The sequence below is a fragment of the Corvus moneduloides genome, chromosome 14, assembly GCF_009650955.1.
Source record: "Corvus moneduloides isolate bCorMon1 chromosome 14, bCorMon1.pri, whole genome shotgun sequence".
Taxonomy (NCBI): Eukaryota; Metazoa; Chordata; class Aves; order Passeriformes; family Corvidae; genus Corvus; species Corvus moneduloides.
This window is the reverse complement of record NC_045489.1, coordinates 9,725,606-9,747,293: the sequence shown is the minus strand read 5'-3', so window position 1 is coordinate 9,747,293 and position 21,688 is coordinate 9,725,606. Positions and strand designations below refer to the sequence as shown.

Below are 21,688 nucleotides of genomic sequence, written 5' to 3'. Positions count from 1 at the left end.
TACACTTCTTGCCTATTTATACAATAAGCACTAAGGTTACACTTTATTTACAACTTTTGAAAAATGTACAGTTTCTTACATGGGTTACTTGTGCAAAGTTATACTTTTCAACTAACAGACCAATGTGCACACAAAAGACACTGGAACAGTGGACAACACAATTGCAGGTTCTATCCCACACTGCTGCTTAAGGTTCTGTATCCAAAGGTACAAACTCGCCTTACAAAAAAAGTGACTGGACTTACAAATGTTTTTCAGAATTGAAAAAATACTTTCATAAAACTGAAGGGAACAAACTCAAGCATGCAGCAGTAGCTTACACAAACCACACGGTCATCTACGAAGAGCAGAAACTGCAGAGACTTGAGTGCCTACCCTGGACTTAATTCAAACTTTCCAAAAGACAAAGTTAATTCCGAAACACAACTTATCTTTCTCAGCTAAAGATAAGGGGCAGGAGAAAGACACCAAAGGAGAGTAATTCCATCGCTGGAACAGGTCAGGTTTTACCTCTTCTTTCATGTGGAAGGCCTTTCGCTGAGAACCACAACTCTACCTGGTTTTGTCCAGTAATGCCTTGGTGACAGGACTGTAGAAACCTACTGACAGTTTCTGTAGGCATGTCCTTTAAAATAGTAATTAAAAAAATAAAAGGGCTTGTTTCTCACCCTCAGCAAAGATCCAAGTACCACAGCTGTAGTGATTTATGTAGATCTGTACATAAATCTTGCATGTGAAGTGCAGAAGTAACAAGCATTCCAGGGTTTTACTAAATCTTTGAATTGGAATCAATTGAAGAGCTGATTTTTTTTAACGTAAGTGAAGGAGTTGATAAACCAATACAAAAGGGAAACAAAAGGTGATTTCTTCACCCAGTCCTTACAAATGCAGTGGGGTCTAAACCAATAGTAGGGGTAAGTGACCAGCCTGGACACATCAGCACTTTAGTTAATATCAGTTAAAAAATGTGTATGTATATAAACATCCCTTTTATCAAGCTACACATAAGCATCACTGTGTATAACACAATTACAATTAAAAGCTTAGTGTACACTACAGAAATGCACAATACTGCCCTAAGACTGGAGAGGGACCACAGAAAATGAACTCAGCATCAGTAACTCTTTTGCAAGTAACCCAAGTACAGAACGTTTGACTTCAAAGTGGGTGCGTTCTGATGTCCAAGGAGAAGCTTCAGCAAGGGAGGGTGGCAACAGCACAACAGCTATTTTGCTTGCAAAGTAAATGCTAGGAGGAAAAAGATGACTCGGACACTTTGTTTATTTTCCTCATCAACAGAGTGTTCGTTTGCATCATCCTGGGTCAACAGTCACGCCAGCTCTGTTCTACTATTGCAGAAACCCGTTTTTCATATTCCCGCTTATTCTCTTGGTATAGCTGAGCTGCCTGGCTGTTTGCTGGACTGTTCGGATTTGGCTCATCCAATAGGGACTGTGCAAAAAGAAAAAGATCCTTAGGCACTGCAAAGTACAGTTTTCCAACTGTTCTGTAAACTATCCATACTAGTCAGAGCAGAGACATTAGTCCAGGTGCAGCACACTGCATTCCTGCAGCTGGAAGGCTTTAGAGGCTTTGGCCACCAGCATCACCCCTGCACAGTGCAGGTGACTTTCTGTGACAGCCAAGCAATACATGCTGGTGGGCCCTGCAGTGACCACCTGTGTCACTGCCTGGCCAGTTTACACCTGGAAAGGATTCCCATTTTGCCAATATCAAGGTATAGCTGCTACACTGGCTCCTAGGAGAGGGGGAAAAAAACTTTCCTGAGCTGTTTTTGTCAAAGCATCCTAATGTCATTCTGTCTCTTCATGCAGAGTTCTTTTTTTACCTGTATGGATGTTAAGATGGAGGAGACATCATAAGTGGGGCTCCAGCGATTCTGAAGGATATCCAGACATATACTACCATCTGCATAGACTGGAAAGGGTCAAAAAAACCAGCTTAAAACACAACTTGTACAGCTCCTGGCTTTTCTCCCACATTGCCCGATCCTGAAAACCTATGTACAGACACACTGCAACAGTCCATAGTGTCTGACAGGCTGAAATCCTGTGAACAGGCCTGTAGGTAGGAAGCAGTGAAGCTCCTCACCAACTGAAGCCTCAAGTATTTAAACTCAACCCCTGCTTATTCTCTCACTAACTTCTCTGTGTCACTGCAACTACCACTATGGAAAACCACAAACAGATTTTAAGGAAAAAAAATTTTAGCTACCCAGAAGTGAACCAAACAAAGAAGACCCACAAACACACACACTCAAGGTTTCCCCATGAAGTCTCTAGAGTCCAGTCACCTTCCTCAGAGCAGCTACAGGAGAACCTTCTCTCCCTTCACTGTACCCACACTTGCCATGTTGGAAGGTTTCTAGTATTTCTGCACAAAGCTAGTATTTGGAGGCAAGGAATACCTCTCCAGCCTTTAGTTACCAAAGAAGGGGATAACATTAAATACTCTTACTGTCACTGGCTATAGCTGGACCCTAACACTACATTTCATTCTTACAGGCATTTTGGGGAAGAAAAGTGATAGAAGACAGCTGCATTCACCAGTGTCACTATGCTGCGTCTACAATACATACAGACAGAAGTCCAAAGCACTGCTATTTAAGTACAAAATATTCTTCTGTAAGGCTTAACAGGCAGTTGAGTGTCTGATCAGTACTGTGCTGTAACACCTGAAAGGTAAGAGGCTCCTTTTATTGCCCCTTTCTTTTCAAGCCTAAGCACTGCTCACATATCCATCCTCACCAAAACTACACAACCACACTGGAATTTTGCTGCCTTATTAGATAGTGAAAACTTTTATTATAGGTAGATTTTTTTATACAGCAAGCTGTAATAAAAAACACCCCAGCCCTCTCTTCCCCCCACCAAACCTCCAACAAAACAGCAAAAGTAAACCCAGGCATTGTGTAAGTACTTACCATTTGGATGAAACATTTTAGAGACAAATCTAACAGTAGGTGGCTTATTCGGGTATTCTTCTGTGAATTCTATTGTAAGTTTGAAAGTTCCTGGAGTTGAAAGAGAGATAAGCAACCTTTATACAGCATGAATTTACACAAGGGATGAGTAAGTAGCATCCCCCTGTGATACACACTCACACTATTGTGCTCACACAGGCATGCTGGATATGGAACACACATTGTGCAATCCCACAGCTATTCCTTTACTCTCATGGAGCTAATAATTAACGCAGGAGTCCCAGACAGTACCGGTACAAGAGTATTTTCCTGTGACTTACTTTTATTGCCAGAACCAGTCAAAAGGTTTACGTAAGGAAATAAATCTGCCCTTGGGGTTTTCTTCCAGAGAGCCTAATCCCAGTACACTGTACAAACAACAGCAGTGGGTGTAGAACCATCTGTGTAACACAACGTCATTTGGTGAGTCCTATCTATGGAATATGCTGTCATAGCAAGGACCTTGTAAGTTATTTCCTCTAAATTAAAAAAAAAAAAAAGGTCATGTTTCTCAACAACTGTAAGGTAATCAGGTCTTGCAGAAAAGTAGTATTGAATGCAGCATCCAAATCTGACACTTTAAAATATAAACCTGACCATTTACTTTACACTAACTAGTCTTCCTTAGAGAAAGGCTGATTAAGCAGAAACAGAAAACTGTAGCTGAGTCTCAATCCAACCATTTTAACAGCCTGCACCAATGTAAGTTACTTTAACCCTTCTCCTCAGGCTATGACAATCTGAGAATAAGAAGTCTGTCAACTAAGCTGCACACATGGGTTTAGGGGATTAAGGACTGCTCCTGATTCAGCTCGGTAACTAAGGAACTCTACCTGCAGACCATGTGAGCTCCTCCCAAACACGCTACCACCGAGAGCAACCAGCCCTGGAGGCAGCCCAGGATGATCCTGGGTATGCCCAGAGAGAAATATCTGAAGCATCTTCATATAAATATACCGCTCTCCTGTAGCAGGACTGCGCCTGACAGTAACAGCTGGAGCAAGCTGCTGGTGGGGCATATTACCTTTTTTGAAAGGTCATCCCTATGTATCACTGATGAGTCGGGTTCCCCCTGTCCTCTCCACGCTCAGTGTCCTTGCTTCCTACTGTGAAGGAGTTTTCCAGCACCAATATAATGAAGTTATTCCTTTGTTTGGCTGGCAAACATATGCCAACAACTGGTAAACCAGAGAACAGATTTTTGGTTTGGGTTTTTGTTTTTTCTTTTTTTTTTTTTTTCCCAGATCAGCAAGGATCTGCATGATTTCCCAGGGACTCCTTCCTTTATAAGGAGATAAACTGTAACACTGAGTTGCAAGAAACGAAGGTCATTGCTTTGACATTCCAGTTTGCAAATGAAGAGATAGCATAGATGCTTTAGCACTTTCCCTACAGCAGTGGGAAATCTCAACACCCTAAAAATAAGTTTATGCATGTTTGGTTTTTTTATTAGCAGCCTAACAACGTAGGAGCAGAGAGCCAACGCTATGCTATCTCACTGTGAAACAAACGAGCCAGAACAGTAGAGTTAGGATTGTTCAAATTAGTGGAAATCTGCAGTGGGGTTTTCAAATTTACTCCAGTTTAGTCCAGAGGCACAGAGCCAGGTGTGAGATCAGCTTGAAAGCCAGGACTGGGAAGTTAGTAACAACTTCTACCAGCTGCAAACATCTGCCCCTTAGAACCAAATGCTTAGAGATTTGACTCTAGATATTCTCAGCTCTCCCTGCCCCAGTTCTGGTTCTCAGTAGCCTCCTCCTGAGGAAGGAGTGACTAAGCAAGCAGTAGGATGAAAACCGAGCACAAACCATCACACAGGTTTGACAGCAACAGGAGCAGTTTGGTCTTAGAATCCATTTAAAACTACTGAAAGAAAGGGAAGCTATTGTCCCACCAGAGACAGGACAGTGCTACTTTTAACACAAATCTGAGCAAGGGGCTTATCTGGAGCAATATCCAGCTGGAGTATCTACCTACTCAGATTTCCAAGTCAGGGCCCAGAGTGGCAGTGGCTCTTTGAAATGCTCCACAGTACACAAACCCTCGCTATTGAGCTTTATTAAAGGGCAAATCCAGAGATTTGATGCACCGAAGTCCAAGGGTCACTCACACTGAAAGCCCACAAAAATCAAACAGGTATCACAACACACAGATGGGGATGACGTCTTCAGTGTCCAGTCCCTCCTGTCACTAATTTTAGCACTTTCAACTGGTATTTCTCAAAATTTACCCTAGACAGCCATTTTTAAAACATAAATTATCATATTCACTGTCATTATTGATATTGGGATCACCACTAATCTTAGGAGAACATTCCCTTTTCTGCCCTTTACTTATCTTGTTGATCACTTCTACCTCAGGATTTGAGACCCTGACACAGCCAAGAGAGGCTTCTGCATGACCTGTGCACCAGCCCCAGCAACCCCAGAGAGCAGAGCCCGTGTCCCTGCAGGGTCCCCTCCCTGCAGACCCTGACAGCAACCCCTCCATTCCACTGCCCAAAAAGCAGGGACGAGCTCTTTTGCTCCCACACGAGGATACAGGATCCATATTCCATAAGCAAGGCACAAACCACACAAAAGACAAATGCCTTGTGTTCTCTGTTCAAGCCTCCTGCACAACCACAGCAAGGCAGGATACTACAATAGCTGAACTACTTAAATGTCTCCAAGCCAGGAATCCTACACTAACCACAGTATCATCATCTAGTTTCAGAGAAACAGGTCTAAAGGACTGGGACAATCTGGATTTCCATGGCTGTGCCAGCATTACCACTTTAGATGCCACACACATAAAAATTCTTAGAGATATGGTGAAGGGCAGGATAAATATCCCCAGGGTCCTACTGCAGACACCTGCAATCGAATCCTCTTAAACCAGAAGATGGAAGTTATGCTGCTGATCTAAATTAGTGGTTGCTCCTAAGCTGAGCCAGCCTGCACACTGAGTTGTGAAAACACCCTCCAAAGTCTGGGGGTGGAGAAGGAGGGATGTCAGCTGCAAAATGCTGCACAGCAAGTAAACAAATGCATTCAACTTCAGGTTTGCAGCCCAGACAAACTACAACACCTCAGAAGCTGCAACTGGAGAAGGGCCTCACCAGAATGAGGATAAAGAACAGTAGCTCTCATGATGTTGGAATTATCATACCCCTAGAATAACAAAACCCCCCAAATTTCACAGCCTACTTTCACAAGAACTAAGCTATCTGAAATTTTACAGTATCACCATGGAGTGAAAGAGCCTAAAAATGAAAAAGAACACTGACCTGCAAGGCTTCATGGGAAAGATTATAGAGTTTCAGCGTACCTTTGAGTCACAAGGGCCTGCACAGTTGCAAAGCAAGCCCAAACTAACATAGTGTTAAAATAAAATTCTCTTACTCTTACCTAAATAAAGCTAAACTGCATCTGGACTGCACTACCATTATCTGAACTGTGCTACTCCACTCACTGAATGGAAAAGCACAGCTGAGGCACCGACAAGCCCTATCTCCAGGCACCACTTAGTGCTTTGTTATCTAGCAAGGTAAGATACATCCAGAGGAGAGGAGATAAGCAGATATCCTGCAACACAAGACACATCTGTTTTCCTGAGCACACAGTGTGAAAACACACATTTTGCTAAGAAAAGAGCAATCCATCACATCCGGAGATTACATTATGACATCAACCAAAGCAGGAGGACAGCAGCAGCAGCCTCAAGCACCTGTCTGAACCTCAAACTGCTGTGACTGCAACACGTCCTCAGTATCCAAGATAAAGACATAATGCTGCTTCAGAAAGCACACAGGAAATCAATATGTCAGGGTTCTCAAAAGCAGTCTTCAACCTTCTGCAACTAAATGGAAATATATGGAAAAAAGCCCTTATAGCATCTGTTAACCACATGCTGAGCTGGAAGAGCCTGAGCATGGCAACAACCTGCATTTTAGCACACTGCAAGGAGACAGCTTTCTGCTCCAAACAGTGAATCACTCTATTAGCAGCAGTGCTCCAAAGCCTAAGCAGCTCTAGAAACCCCCACAAAGCTTAAGAGAGCCCTTCTTTGAGGATTACAAGATGAGACAGCAAAATACATTTTGTCTACCTGTTCTATTATGCAATGTTTTAAGTCCAAGTTCTAAACATTAGACTGCAGAAGCAGCTACTCCAGCAAGTTTCTTAACTAATCAAATACATTAAAAAGAAGTAAGGCTTCAGAGTTTTCTTAGGCTTGAAATATTTAAAATCTTCAAAATCTTCACAGAGAAATACAATCTGCAATTTAGAGGCATGTCCACAGGTGCTACCTCCAAGGATAAACAAAGACAAGGGAGTCAGCCAAGAACAACAGAAGAGTTAAGGAATTTTTCCTATGCTTTCGTCATGAGTAATGGAGATCTAAGATATAAAATTATATAGCCTACACTGAAAATATCTTAAAAAAAATGTATCACTGATTTTAGTTAGACAGTATTTTATGTCTAACAGGTTTTCACAAGATGCTTAACTACTCATACTGCATCAGTAAACCTATCAAAGTCAGTAAGACCAGATGGAAACTACAGGTATGTTACCAGGACCTATTTAGTCATCTTTTAAACTTAAAAAGTCCTTTCAGTCTTAAGCCCTGAATGATACCAATTGTAGCAGAGCGAAATAAATTACAAGAAAAAGCCACTGTTCTGAACTTCCTCAGATATTCAGCCCATTTCCTACTTCAGCGACTCACGTTGGAACTTGCTCACAAAACACTTCCAGCATCAGAAAAAAAAACAGAACTCAAACAAAAGACAACAGTTCTATACCAAGTTTTTAATGCTAACCCAGACATGAGTGTCCCATAAAACATGATCCAGAGTTCAACAGAAAAGTTTGCAGAGATCCTTAAAATGATGTAATAGACAGCGATTACAAGCAAGACTGTACAAGCTAATTTATATGTTTCTGTAAGTCAACACAGCAATCTAAATCTACAACACTTTCTGAGAGTAGGATTAGAAAAATAATATCTACGTATATCAGGCACACGTGTATGGTCAGGTGAACATGCACCCACGCCCCCCCACCATTCCCAGGCCCACACCTGTTTGTTGCAGGGTCTACAGTAGTGACACCAAGGCCGTATCAAAACGCAGCAGTTTACCCCGAGAAAGCCAAACATCAGCCCCGCACGCCGCACTTACCGTCCTCGAAAGGGGTCCCCTCGGGCCTGGAGGAGGGAAAGCAAAGCACAGCGTTACCCCGCGGGCAGCCCGGCTCCAACCCCCGGCGGCTGAGCGGCCCCCGCGGCCTGCCGCCCCCTTCCCTGCCGACTCACCCGAAGATGACGGCGTTCCACACCATGATGTTGTTCTCGGAGGGGGCCCCGCTCACCCCGGCCGGGGGATCCTCCTGCAGCCTGCAGAGCACAGGGACGGTGAGCGCGGCCCGCGCCCCCCGCGCCGCGCAAACGGCGTAACCCAGCCCGGCAGCGGCCGCGCCGCGCAAACAGCGTAACCCGGGACGAAGCTGCGCAAGCGGCGTAACCCGGGCCGGCAGCGGCCGCCTGCGCAAACGGCGTAACCCGCGCCAGGCAGCGCCGCCCGCGCTACGCAATCAGCGGAGCGCGCCTTGCCCCGCCGCCATGTTGTGCTGCCCCCTCCTCCCCGGCAGCGCTCGGCCCTTCGTCCTCCTCCCTCCCGCCCCTTTACCCTCGGCCCGTGGCCTCGGTACCTCTTGAAGTCCCGCATGAGGCGCCTACGGGCCGGAGTGGACATGGCGGGCTGAGGGTTATAGCTCAGGCATACACTGCCGGAGGGAGCGCCGGGCGCGGCTAAGGTTCGATCTCCGACTGAGGCGGCGGCAGCACTGACGGACAGGAGCGATCACAGCCTCTACCACTGCGGCGGGCGCGGAAGGGGGGGGAGCCTGAGCTGCACCGACTCCTGCGCCGGCAGCCGGACGGTCCCGGGATGTACCAACAGCGCGGGGAGAGGGGGGCGGAGCCGGATGTGGCTGAGCCCCCGGCCCAGCCTCTACCACCGCGGCGGGGGGCGGTGCCTGGGGGGGGCGGTACCAACGGCGGCGGAGGGCGGGGTGCAACGTAAGCAGCGACGTCACGGGAGGCGGAGCGGCGGCGGCGCTGCGGGTTGGGGTCAAAACAGTTCAATAGGGAAAGCAAAGGCCAGGCGCACAAGCGAACCGGAACAAGGAGTTCATTCCCCACTTCCCCAAGGCAGGTAGGGCTTCATCACACGTAACAGTGACTTGGGAAGACAAACACCATCACTCCAAATGCTCCCCCCTCCTCCTTCTCCCCCAGCTTTATTGCTGAGGATGAGGCCATATGGTCGGGGATATCCCTCGGGTCAGCTGGGATCAGCTGTCCTGGCTGTGTCCCCTCCCAGCTCCTTGGGCACCCTCCGCCTCTCGCTGCTGGGGTGGGGTGAGGAGCAGAGAAGGCCTTGGCTCAGGGTAAATCCTGCTCATGTAACAAAAACATCTCTGAGTTATCAGCACTTTTTCCAGCACAAATCCAAACCATGGTCTCAAAACAACTACTGTGAAGAAAGTTAACTCCATCACTGTCAAAATCAGCACAACCTGCTACGCTGCATTTTCCTCTTCCCCAGAGAGTGTTTTCCAAGGGAAAATAAACAATTGTCTATGTTTCTTTAACAGCTTTTGGAAGTAAGAATCTCTCTGCTGTTGTGTAAAGCAGGCTGGCTGGGCTCTGTTTTTTGAGTTTATCCTCACTTGTAATTTCATATAATCCAGCTCTGTGGGAAGGCAGCTTCAGAAAAGACACAGGAGAACACCTACTGAAAGAAAGTAATAGAAAATTGTTTTCACGGCCGCACTGCAAACCTGTTGTTCCGGACCTTTCCCGCTGTACCAGCCTGTGCAATAAGAACCATGTGAGCTCTGGGTGTTTGTCAGGAAGAGCGTTGTCCAGTGTCCGGCCTTCAGAGGCACAGGAGCTGCCGGGACCCGCCCAGCTCTGTGCGCGTTCCCTCGGCGCCCCGCGGAGCCGCCCCGGCGGGCGGGGCCGGGCGCGCGGAGGCCGGGCCAGGCGGCTCCGAGCTCGCCGCCGCCATGCCCAAGGTGGTGTCGCGTTCCGTCGTGTGCTCCGACACCCGCGACCGCGAGGAGTACGACGATGGGGAGAAGCCGCTGCACGTCTACTACTGCCTGTGCGGGCAGATGGTGCTGGTGCTCGGTGAGCCGGGGCAGGCCGCGGCCCGGGGAGGGGCAGGCCGCGGCCCGGGGAGGGTCAGGCCGCGGCCCGGTGGCGCAGAGGGCCCGGGAAGGCGGCGGCGGGGTGTGGGTGCGGAGTGAGGGTGCGGATTCCGGGTTCCCGGCGCCGGTGCCCGCCCGGCCCCGCCGCCAGCCCGGCCCCGCCGCTCCCCGCAGATTGCCAGCTGGAGAAGCTGCCGATGCGGCCGCGGGACCGCGCCCGGGTGATGGACGCGGCCAAGCACGCCCACAAGTTCTGCAACGCCGAGGAGGAGGAGAGCGTCTTCCTGCGCAGGTGAGCCCGGCTCTGCACCCCCTGAGCCTCAGGCCCGGGGAAGGGGCTGCCCTCCCCGCCCAGCTGGGAGCCGCCAGGCACGGAGACGCTGTGTCCATATGCTTTGCTCAAGTGCTGCCTCTCTCCCCCAGACCCGAAGGCATAGAGCGGCAGTTCAGGAAGAAATGTGGCAAGTAAGTGACGTTCTTTAGTCTTTTGAGTGACTTTTACAATTTTTTTATAAGGAAACCATAGGAATCCAGAATCTGGGTTTCCTCTCAGCTATGCATATTTCTGTTTCCAGGTGTGGACTGCTGCTCTTTTATCAACACCAACAGAAAAATGCTCCTGTGACATTCATTGTTGATGGTGCTGTGGTCAAATTTGGCCAAGGTTTTGGGAAAACAAACATATATACTCAGAAACAAGAACCTCCCAAAAAGGTAATTGGCTTTAGAGAAGAAGGATATCTTTGCTTTTCTAAAGGTGTTGTGTATAAAATAACTTAATGATGAGGGCAGAGGGGAGAGAAAAGAAAAAAGGACCTCTGAACAATAACTCAAATTGGTGTCTTTTCTATGTCTCCCTTAAGTTTTCCTTGACAGAGGTCACTGCAGCTTGGAGTCCTAGCACTAAAGGAGAGCAAAATAGCCTTGGAAATCCAGACTGTGCCTGATGTTTAGGCTCAGTTAACAGAAAGTTTTCAGTTTTAAGTAGGTCAGGTTGGTAGTCTGCACAGTGATTCTCGAAGTCTGGCTCATCTATTGTATGTCAGTGAGCTTGCTTCTGGTAGTGACACCTCTAAGCCCAGAAATCACTGAGCATACTTCCCCTTTGGCACCCACAGAGTTCAGGTAATCTTGATGACTTGTGTAAGAAGCCTTAAAAGCTTTGGAAGGAGGAAGCAATCCCTACTGGTACAACTGTTGCCAAGGTTTAACAAAATATTCTTGTTTTTCACCCAGGTGATGATGACCAAACGGACCAAAGACATGGGCAAGTTCAGTTCTGTCACAGTCTCCACAATTGATGAAGAGGAGGAGGAGATTGAAGCAGTAAGTTTTGGATGCCCTTAGTGGCAGCCACATCTCAGCTGGTCAGAGCCAGTGATGGTCTCACTGTTTGGATGAGATGTTGTTACTCTGGGGTTTGCTGTTGCAAAGTGACGTGTGTGTTTCAGAGGGAGATTGCAGACTCGTATGCACAAAATGCAAAAGTGATTGAGAAACAGCTGGAACGCAAAGGCATGAGCAAGAAAAGGCTACAAGAGTTGGTGAGTATTTTCTTTGGTGTTGAACACAAAGCTCTGAGATGTGTTAGCTTTGTACACAAAAGCTATCTTGCAGATTAGACTGCAAGTATAGAGAGGTCCTGGTACAGTCACAGGCAACTTACAGCTTTGTGAGGATGAAATTTCCTTTACAAGTTTTATAGAGATGTTCTTCTCATCCCCCTGAACTTAAAATTTGCATGCCATTACCTGGAGAGGTAACTGAAGAGCAGCCAGCAGAGTGCCTGCAGGGAGGCTTTCTGTGACCTGTTGGACGAGGAACAAGGGAAGGAGAAATCAGGCCATGGCTTTGCCAGCCTGTGCTCTCATGCCTGCTTGGCAGAGCAGGTCATTGCCATGAGACATAAGGGCAAAGCAAGGCTCTTGTGGAGGATCTGCAGCTCAGCTGCTACTGCAAGGGGCACTCGAAGAATAAATGGCAAGAACATCTCAACTGATCTTACTTGCTGTGACAGGAGGGTAGTAGATGGAAGGAGGAGGAAATGTGCAGCTTCCACCTGAGGATAGAAAGTATGAAATTGTCTCCTGGGCAGTTGGTCTTGGGCTTTTTATGATTTTAAAGATGGTCCTTGTTTTTTATGTCAGTGGAGGAGGAAGTCAGCAAAGCACTTGAGCTGCTCTTGCTCCTGGTTTTGGAACTGAAGAGTTTGCATTGGTCAGACAAGAAGAGCAAACCTCATTGGTGCACTGAAGGGAAAAGTATCCAGACATTATTTAATTCTGCCTTACTTTTCCTATTCAGGCTGAGTTGGAAGCCAAGAAAGCCAAGATGAAGGGAACCCTGATTGATAACCAGTTCAAATGAAATGCTATGTATCTACTGGATATTTGGAGACAGGAGAAAGCTACCAAGAGCTATCACAGTTCTGTCAACGAAGCAGAAGTAACAGACAATGTTCAAGAGTTGCACTGTGCTGCAGCCAGCTTGGAGGATGAGAACCTCTCTCTATCCCTCTGTATTAAGTGATACTCTGGGTACCAGTCTTAACTTCAATGGCACTGGAGACTTTGCTCCAACTGCAGTTCTCTACAGACCCAGTGTTATGAGCAGGCTGTTCTACGTAGAATATTTACTTTCAAGAAAATCTTTGCCGGGTGCCTTCCTGAGTTCGCCTTTAGATACCTGTCTTTTTATTTTGTAGTTTTCAAATGTGTTTCCCTGAATATATTAGAACGCTAAGTAACTATACAACAAAGAAATCCTTATAAAAGTAAGCTCTATGCCTGTTGTTCATTTTGTTACTTGAAATGTGTCCAAAAGGTGCAGCAGCCTGAACCATGCCATTCCAACAGAGTCTGGAACGACTGGGATGCAATGCTTGGGCATGGTGCTGCTGCTGCTCACCCTGACCTGCCAGAGGCAGCCAGCACAGACTGGGCAGCAGCACTGCAGTCTCAGCCCCTGCTGAACATCACAAGGCTGCAGTTGTACAGAATTAAACTGTCACAGCGGACAGACAACGGAATATAAAATCCAACCCTATTTTAAACTACTGTAAATAAAAACTGCTGCTAATGAGTTCAAATGATTGGAAGTTACTGATACAGCCAGGGATCATTAAAGAATACAACTGTACATCTGAACTAGCCCATTGGGCAAAACAGTATCAGTATTTGGAGTTGTGAAATGTGAAGGAAAAATTGTTTTGAATGTACTGACCACTAAGGACTTGAATAGACATTACACACCAGTTTTTAAAGTACCTTGTTTGGGTAATAGTACTTCATGCCTCTTGTGTGATGTAATAACAGTACGCTCTAGCCCATGTCTTTGTTGCTCTACTTGGGATGAAATACCATATTACAGACTTGAACCAAAATACCTTTCCTGGGATGTTCTTACTCTACCAAGTATCATAAAACGTGACCAATGAACAAAATCCTTCCATCACCCACAATTATTATGGAAAACTTCCTATAATCAATAAAGATTTTCCATCTGGCTTTATAATCCTGACTGGGAAAACTCAGTTGTGCTTACCTAAGGATCTGTCCTTCCTTTCTTGGGAAAACAAGGTGTAAAAGAGGGAGTGAACTCGGCCCAGAGCTAACAGAGATGGGTCTGCAGATCCTGTGACAATTTAATGCCAGGCTGGTAAGCAGGTGTTCAGGTTGACTCACACAGTGCTGATCTTGGCCCCTGCTGATCACCTGCTAACCTGAAGCCTATTTCCAGAAGCCTGTGGCCAGAGGCCTCGGTGGTGTGCGATACTTGGGAAGGGCAGGAGGCATGCGTGGGTACGCAAACCCCTTTCCCAGTGTGGTAGCACAGTCCAGCCAGGCGAGGGCCCCAGGGTTCCTCTGAGAGCGATCCAAGCCCGGGGTAACTGCAGGTCGCTCTCTATAAAAATTCAGAATTTTTTTTCCCGAGCAAGAGTAAAAGACTTGGACATCTGAAAATAGGTTTTGAAGCATGTGAGAGGTGCTGGGATGCAGACGCTGAGTCTCCAGTTGTCCAAGGATGAAGTGTGGTCTTGCTTCAAGTGACACCAGAACAACAAGCTAACTTGGGGATGGTGTGATTCATTGTCAGGGTTAAGGCTGGGAGTGACAAAAGGCTTCAGCTGAGGACGGGCTGTGAAGGGGCTGCCAGGTGGGGATAGGACCATCTTTGCAGGTTGGTGAGGCACAAAGAAAATCTGCTGAGTGCCCAGCTCAGCACAAGTTGTCAAAAGTAGCTGTTATCAACTGCCATCAACTTCCTCAGCTGCCACCTGGAGCCTTGAGACAGCACAGCACAGACTTCTGGAAGGCCACTCCATGTTCAGTCAGTTTGTTGTTCTTGTCATTGGAAATCTGCCTACTTTGGCTCAGGATGTGTGCATGGACCCAGTCAGAAGGGGGAGTACTTTATTTCTTCTGAGGTGCTTTTGATTCAGAAAGGGGAGTATTTTATTTCTTCTGAGGTGCTTTTGATACACTCTAGTTATGCAGTCCATGGCTGAAACAACTCCACAGAGAATCTGATCTAATACATTATTATACATTTCTTACTTCAACTGGAGCTAGTGTAAATCAAATGAGGTTTTTCATTTCTAGATCTAAATGAATTGAAATATATTAGCTGACTGTAGCAACAGGAAGCAGGGTCACCTAGTTCAAACAATTGATGAAATGTCCTTTTATAATAGATGAAACCAGCCGTCCTGCAGGGTTTCCGATACCCTGGTAGCAAATGGGTAATCTGCAGCAGAGTTCAGACCAAAGAAAAATCAGATTTCATGTTTCTGTAAAAGTCAACATTTGTTTTTATAAATCTGTAGATACAGGTAAGTGATATATTTGTTTGTTTAACTGAGCATCATATTGTATGTAAGAACTTGTCCAGATGCAGAGGTATCACAAAATGTGAAATAAAAGTGAAGGAGGGGATCTGTTCCAAAAGTAATGGCACACATGGCCAGACTTACCGTGTTTCGTGACTTAGTCCAGACCAGTTTCCAGGCACCTTCACAAGACTCTAGTCTGATTTACCATGTCAGAACAGCTCTGGATGTAACAATGCTGCCTGGGTACCCATAACTTGTACAAAACCTCCATACAATTTGTAAACGCTGAGGAGAAGTGGTAACAGTGAATCCAACCTCCTCCCTGTTAATCACAGCTGTGCCTGGGGAGCAGCATGGAGTCCTCCTTGCCTGCCCTGAGGGGATGTTTCTGGCCAACACTTACATCTCTCCTTGCGTTCCATGTTTGTGCTGTTTTACTCACTGACCTGTGTGCATGCAGATGGCCCACTCTGACTCCCTGGACTGTTGCATTGATAGATGCACAGTAACAGTGTGTATGACAAAGCGATCAGCTTGGGAGCAGCACTAACTGATCAGCCTGAATCAAACTAGTCTCAGCTTTTGCGGGTGCTATCCTAAAGAGCCCACAGGGCTTTGCCACATCCAGGCATTTTAAAAGTATAAAATGATGGGCTTGTTTAAAAGGCTGGAGGGCTAGGCTCCAAGGATGGAATGGAAGCCTTGTAATTCCTGCTGAGGGGTCCTTAAGAAGCGAGATGGCCACAGCATACTGGGGTTTTGGGTAGATTTCAAGGCACGAGTGGCCAATCTCTTTTGTTGTCAGCCAGAAAAACTCCATCCCATGCCTGCAGCCAGGGCTGTAATTCCTGTCAATCCCAGCAGGATCAGAAAGCAACAACCAGCAAACCACTGGTGGGATGACACCTCCCAGAACCTCCCTGACGCTGCCAGTCTTGGTGTGGGGTCTTGGCAGGTCCTGAGGGCTCATTGTTCCCAAAACCACTACCCCCCGGCAGCTCGGTATGGCTCTGGGGTGCGCAGAACTGGGGCTGTGTCCCTGCAGGCATGTGAGCTTAGCTCCGTACCTACAGCCCAACCCACACATGTGCTTTGGGCAGCTGACGGGGCCACCTTGCATGGCTGGGCAGTCACAGGATCAATCCCCGCTCAGAACAACTGATTTTACCCTGCATGACCCAAAGTATTGCCTCTTCCCCTGCCCCTCTGCACCAGATGCTGCCAGTCATGCAGGCAGCACATGAAAGACACTGGGGCAATGCCTGCCAAGGGTGACAAGGACATAGAAGCAGGGGCACTCCTGGCTCCATCCAGAGCCCAGAGACACAGCCTGGAGTGACACAATGATTGCTGAAGGGGACAGTGGAGTGGATGAGCTGGCACTTTGCTGGTCTTTAACATCCTTGGGATGGGATGCTCTCCACTGCAAGACTCAGCACAGAGTCAGGCACAGCCCAGTTGGGGCAGGCTGGTGCACACTGAGCCATTCCAACCATCCTGCACCACTTGCCACCTGCCCCAGCCACTGACAAATGTGTCACACAATCCCCTGCACAGCTGTGCTGTGTCAACACCTCCTAAGCCTGGGATTTATGGCTGCTGAGCAAGGGGCTGAGACAAAAGCAGCACTACAGGCATTTACGGCTGCTGAGCAAGGGGCTGAGACAAAAGCAGCACTACAGGCATTTACCCATCCCTTCCCACCAGCAAAGGAGACGATACACCAGGCTGGACACAGCTCCTGTGGAGGAAATAATGACGTGTGTGATGTTCAGCCCTTCCCACAGGAGAATTATGTTTAAAAGGAAAATCCACCCCCATCCATGCCATCCTTGGGGCAGCACAGCCCAATGCTGTGTTGGAGGGACTGCACTCAGCTTGCTGCCTTGCCACTGGCTGGCCCCAGTCCCTTTCCCATGCCTCAATTTCGCCACAAGAACAAAGCCCTTAATCCCTGTGCAGTGTGCTCCTGTGGCAGGCAACAGCAGCAGCTAAACCCCCAGCCTGGTCCCCAGATAAAGCTGCTCCCAGGGAGCTGCCAGGAGGAGGAGGTTAAAACCCCAGAAGGCCTACCAGCCTGTGCTACCCAAGAGTGGACTGCAGGGAAAAACCCTTGTGGGCTCTGCCCCACACCTCCCACCTGCCAGAGCTAAAAAGAGCCATGAAACACATTCTTGTTTCCTGAATCCCCAAGGCAGTTGATAGGGCAGGTAGCTAAAACCCATTTCACTCAGTGCCAGCCCTGCACCCCAAGTCCAGTGCACAATTTGTACGTCTAAGCACTTAGGGATTCCCCAGCTCAGCTCCTTTGCAGCCTGGCCTAACAGCCCAGGTCAGTGCCTCAGTCACCCACCACTGTGTTCAAGAAGAAATGATGCACTTACCTTGTGCCAATGGCCTGGTCATTTCCCTGTGGAGGAAAGGACAGGAAAGGGATGCCCCATGCTCAGCAATCAGCAGCATTTCAGAGCAGCCCTTGAAATCCAGGTGAGCTTAGCAGCAGGAGGCTGAGAGCCCTTAATTAATAAGCTTGCACTTGCACAACAGGAAAGGGCTCCCTGGTAAAGCTGCCCCATGGCACAGTCCCCTGCCAGGCTGCTGCCTGTGCCCCCAGCACTGCCCATTGCTTGTGGCATTGCTTCACATCTCACCTTTACAGCCCATTTCGTTTCCATAGCAGGCAGTGGGGGATCTCATACTGCAGCAGCCCAGGGAGAGTTGAAAAGCATCAGCAAGGACAGTTGGCTCAACTGTGAGGCACAAGACTGTCTCCCATCAGGAATGCATGTGCCCACTTACAGAGACCCCAGCAAGCCAACACCACCTGCAGCAGAGAAGGTGCTGCGCTCTCATGCCTGGCTGCCCTGCTTAGATTCCAGCAATAAAAACAACTCTCACCCTTTGCAACACAAGGACTTGTTTAGTTGCCTTGGGCAGTGGTTGAGATTGGTTTCAGTGATTGAAATCAACTGCTTTGAGGAGGCCCGGGCAGCCAGAAAGGACCAAAGGCATGGGGGAAGTGAGGAGACTCACTGATCTGAAGGGCAGAAGACCAGGAGAGCATCCACTCACCACTCCAGATCCCCAGGCAGAAACCAGGCAGCTTCATTGGGGTGACTCACAGACCTAGAGAGATATCTGGGTAAAGGCCACACCACACACATTGCTCAATCTTGCAGTTTTCCCCAAATTGTCCCAGCAGCATGAAGGAATTTTCCCCTTCCCCTGGAATTTTGAACCTTAAGTTCAGGGGTAAGGGAAGTGCCTGGGAATGCAGCTCCCTGCCTAGCAAGCACAGCTGGTACAGAAGCTGTCTCTGCTCACCTACTGCATCCCCACAGCACAGCACCCTCTGTGAGGGCAAGGCTAGCCAGGGAAGATACAGACCAGCAGCACTTGGGTCCTCTGACTGCGTTTTAACATGCCCAAGTAGGTAGCTCAGTTTCTAAGGCAGAGAACATGATGACAAGCTCTGCTCCTCCAGAGAGCAGCAAACACTCCCTTAAGACATTCCTCCAGCCTCCCACGCATTCAGTGCCATGGGGAGTGCTGTGTTTTACACACAGTTTAGGCACTTGGCATTGTCAAAATCAGGTTTCCCGAGCTCCAAGGAGCAGACAGGCTAGAGGCACGACTGTAGCACACAGTCCATCATCTCTGGTTAGTGGAGTCTCAGGGAGGTCCACTGGGTGAGCCCTTCAGTCCCCATTCCAGCCTACACTACTGGCTTCCCCTGGGGAGGAAACACTACCTAGCTTCTGTGGCAGCCTGCACTGTATTTACCTGCCAGTACTTAGCAAGTAGTGAGGCTTGCAGGATGGAGATGGTTCATCTTCCTCTTTCTCTACAACTGCTGAGACCCCCAACCCCCTCATACTTCAACTGCTGTAAGAACAAACATGACATGAAGAAAATTGGTTTTGGATTTTTATTTCTCTGTAGTCTTTAAGCAGGAGTGACTGAAATAGAAATCATCATGAGTCCCATCAGGGGGAATAATTTGATAAAGACAGGGCAGGCAGTCACCCCTGCCCCATGCCAACCTGTATAAACATCAGCCACCACTGTTTAGTAACTAGATGGTTTTCGAACAAGTCCATGAACGGTCATAGACTACATAGAACAACATGCCAGTTCACAACAGGAAACAACTTATGTATACTTCTTGATTTCATCATACAGGACTAAGACAAAAGCACCACCCATTCCTCGGAGTACATTCGACCATGCACCTTTGAAAAAGGCCTTGGAGCCCTCATCCCGGGCAATCTTCCGCCAGCAGTCAAGAGTGCCAGAGTACATTATGTCAGCTGCAGGAGACAGACAGCTTTAGGAAGTGGATGCCTGTGACCCCCAACATCCAGGTCAGAAACAGCCTCATGTATCTGCTAGCTTTAAAACCTCAAGTGCATTCCATTTCTTGGCTGACTTTCTCCAATACTAGCACATCAGAAGACTAGACTGCCCAGGAGAGATGTTGCTGCTGCTGCTGCATTGTCCCTGGGAGACACTGGAAGGACTGGTTCAAACAGAAGGCAGCAACTCATTGCTTTGACACCAACATTTCCAAACCCAAAAGTTATTGCACAGTTGGCCAGGCTGTGCCTGCTAAGGAGGCTGCCTTTTCTTGTCCCAGAGGCACTGGCTTGCAACATCCTTGGGCAAGTTTTGCTGTTCCTACCTACAGACATATACCTGACTGGTGCATGCCACCTTACAGTTGTGCTGCACAGGCCAACTCATTCGTGTCCCTTCCTGTCACTTGCTTCTGCAGCCCCTCCTACACCCCTGCTTACAAGAGAAGAGGATATCTACGCAGGCTGATGAAAGCCAAGCCACTCTGCCTTCACTTCAGCTCCACCACCAGCTATTGATCCAGGGATGCCCAATAACTCTTATACAGTGAAGTAGAAACTTACCTCCTTTACGGCCAGACTGCATCATCATGCGACGACGAACCGTATCAAAAGGGTAGGAGACCAAACCAGCGACAGCAGTGACGGTCTGAGCAATCATCCAGCTGACAACAATGTGGGTGTTCTTTGGGTCTGGAAGCATGCCTGCAGGAGAGAGGCTTTGATGAGAATGGCAGGTGAGCCACCAGCACTATCGAAATGCACTACAGGCCTGCCGCAGCCCAGCATGTCCCTTCTAGTGCTGTTTCGGTCAACCTACCCTTCGCGGTGTCATAGATGCCAAAGTAGGCGGCTCTGTAGATGATGATGCCCTGGACAGAGACACTGAAGCCCTGGTACAGGCCCCCAAGGCCATCTGAGCGGAAGATTTTGACCAGGCAGTCACCGAGCCCACTGAACTCCCGGTCGACCCCGGCTTTACCCACATCCGCTGCCAGGCGGGTTCGGGCAAAGTCAAGGGGGTAGACGAAGCAGAGGGAGGTCGCGCCGGCGGCACCCCCGGATGCCAGGTTACCGGCGAAGTACCGCCAGAACTGCGTTCGCTTGTCCACGCCGCCCAGGAAGATCTGCTTGTACTTATCCTTGAAGGCGAAGTTGAGGGCCTGGGTGGGGAAGTACCGGATCACATTGGCCAGATTGCCGCGCCAGAAGGAGAGGACGCCCTGCTCCCGCGGGATGCGCACCACGCAGTCGATGATGCCCTTGTACTGCCTGTCGGCGGAGATCTGCTTGCTGGCGTGCTGCACCTGCAGGGGCCGAGATGCCGCTGTCAGCGCCGCTCCCCCGCGCGCCCCCGGCCCACCGCCGCCGCCCCCCCCTCTCCTTGCGGCGACCTTGGGACGGCCCCGGCCCCCGGCGCTCACCTGCAGCAGCAGCTTGACCCTCTCGATGGGGGCGACAGCGGTCTTGGAGATGGCGGCCGCCACCCCGCCAGCAAGGAAATCCTTGGCGAAGGACACGGCCGCATCGGTCATGGCGGGAGCGGCGCGAGCGGGAGGCGATGCCGGGCGGAGGAGGCGGGAGGCGGCGCTGAGGGGGGCGCCGCAATGGCCGTTAATATAGGGGCTGCGGCGCGAGCGTGGGCGGGGCGCGCCTCCCGCTCGCCGATTGGCTGCGGCAGGGGGCGTGGCCGCCGCACGGGGACGGGGCCGCCGTTGGAACCGGTGGGGGGCACATGGCCGCGGTGACGGGCTGGGGTAGCGCGGCACGGGGGAGCCCGGGACGGAGCACACCGGGACGGAGCACACTGGGACGGGGCACACCGGGACGGGGCACACCGGGACGGGGCACACCGGGACGGGGCACCACGGAATGGGAGATCCCGGGATAAAGCATCGCGGGACGGGGCGTCCCGGCATGAAGGGCCCCACCAGCACCGCGGGCGAGACAGTCTTATATTTATGTGGCCCCGGCCCGGTCACACCGCCTGTCCCTGCCCCGGGCACACCACTTGGCGGTGACGGGGCCATCCGTGACCACGACCCTTCGGCTCCTCTGCGTCATCCCAATGCTATGGCGAGAGCGGCCGGGCACAGCACAGCCGCGGCGCAGGCTGGAACGGGGCGGGCTCTGAGGCTGCCTCATCTACAGACATGTACAGGCCCCTGTCTCTCTCACGCGTAGCCGAGACCCTCGCTCAGACACCTCTCAAGATACTGTCACCCTGCACACACAGGGCTCTAGGAGTGACCGAGCTCCAGCTCGTGTATGGATTCCTTCAGTAGTCACAGTGCAGAGCTCAGCTGAGATGCTCAGA

General features: G+C 49.3%; 3 protein-coding genes across 3 annotated transcripts; 1 reads left to right on the top strand and 2 right to left on the bottom strand.

The window, feature by feature from the left end:
* Nucleotides 1-8: 8 nt before the first annotated feature.
* UBE2A (ubiquitin conjugating enzyme E2 A) lies at nt 9-9,911 on the bottom strand. The gene is made up of 6 exons (XM_032124346.1): nt 8,680-9,911; nt 8,285-8,365; nt 8,151-8,176; nt 2,945-3,034; nt 1,850-1,938; nt 9-1,452 (listed from the first exon to the last, which is right to left on the bottom strand). The coding sequence occupies exons 1-6, from the start codon at nt 8,721-8,723 to the stop codon at nt 1,324-1,326; spliced, it is 459 nt and encodes a 152-aa protein (XP_031980237.1). The 5' UTR covers nt 8,724-9,911; the 3' UTR covers nt 9-1,323.
* A 76-nt stretch (nt 9,912-9,987) lies between these two features.
* Nucleotides 9,988-13,698, top strand: C14HXorf56 (chromosome 14 CXorf56 homolog). Its single transcript, XM_032124344.1, has 7 exons — nt 9,988-10,165; nt 10,360-10,477; nt 10,609-10,650; nt 10,761-10,899; nt 11,422-11,511; nt 11,637-11,729; nt 12,490-13,698. Exons 1-7 carry the CDS (start codon nt 10,042-10,044, stop codon nt 12,550-12,552), a joined length of 669 nt encoding a protein of 222 aa, XP_031980235.1. The 5' UTR covers nt 9,988-10,041; the 3' UTR covers nt 12,553-13,698.
* Nucleotides 13,699-18,930: 5,232 nt separating this feature from the next.
* On the bottom strand, nt 18,931-21,000 carry SLC25A5 (solute carrier family 25 member 5). Its single transcript, XM_032124333.1, is given in 5 exon segments — nt 18,931-19,242; nt 19,244-19,326; nt 19,936-20,076; nt 20,192-20,678; nt 20,796-21,000. Coding segments are annotated over 5 exon segments (864 nt in total). The 5' UTR covers nt 20,907-21,000; the 3' UTR covers nt 18,931-19,200.
* Between the last annotated feature and the right edge of the window lie 688 nt (nt 21,001-21,688).

Bases quoted from the DNA above. Each gene is read 5' to 3' on its own strand.
- UBE2A (XM_032124346.1), bottom strand. From the start codon at position 8,723: ATGTCCACTCCGGCCCGTAGGCGCCTCATGCGGGACTTCAAGAG. The intron at 8,177-8,284 runs GTGAGTCGGCAG...TCCCTCCTCCAG, and splicing joins TGGAACGCCGTCATCTTCGG to GCCCGAGGGGACCCCTTTCG. The intron at 1,453-1,849 runs GTAAAAAAAGAA...CTTTTTGCACAG, and splicing joins CCATCTTAACATCCATACAG to TCCCTATTGGATGAGCCAAA.
- C14HXorf56 (XM_032124344.1), top strand. From the start codon at position 10,042: ATGCCCAAGGTGGTGTCGCGTTCCGTCGTGTGCTCCGACACCCGCGAC. The intron at 10,478-10,608 runs GTGAGCCCGGCT...TCTCTCCCCCAG, and splicing joins GAGAGCGTCTTCCTGCGCAG to ACCCGAAGGCATAGAGCGGC. The intron at 10,651-10,760 runs GTAAGTGACGTT...TTCTGTTTCCAG, and splicing joins TTCAGGAAGAAATGTGGCAA to GTGTGGACTGCTGCTCTTTT.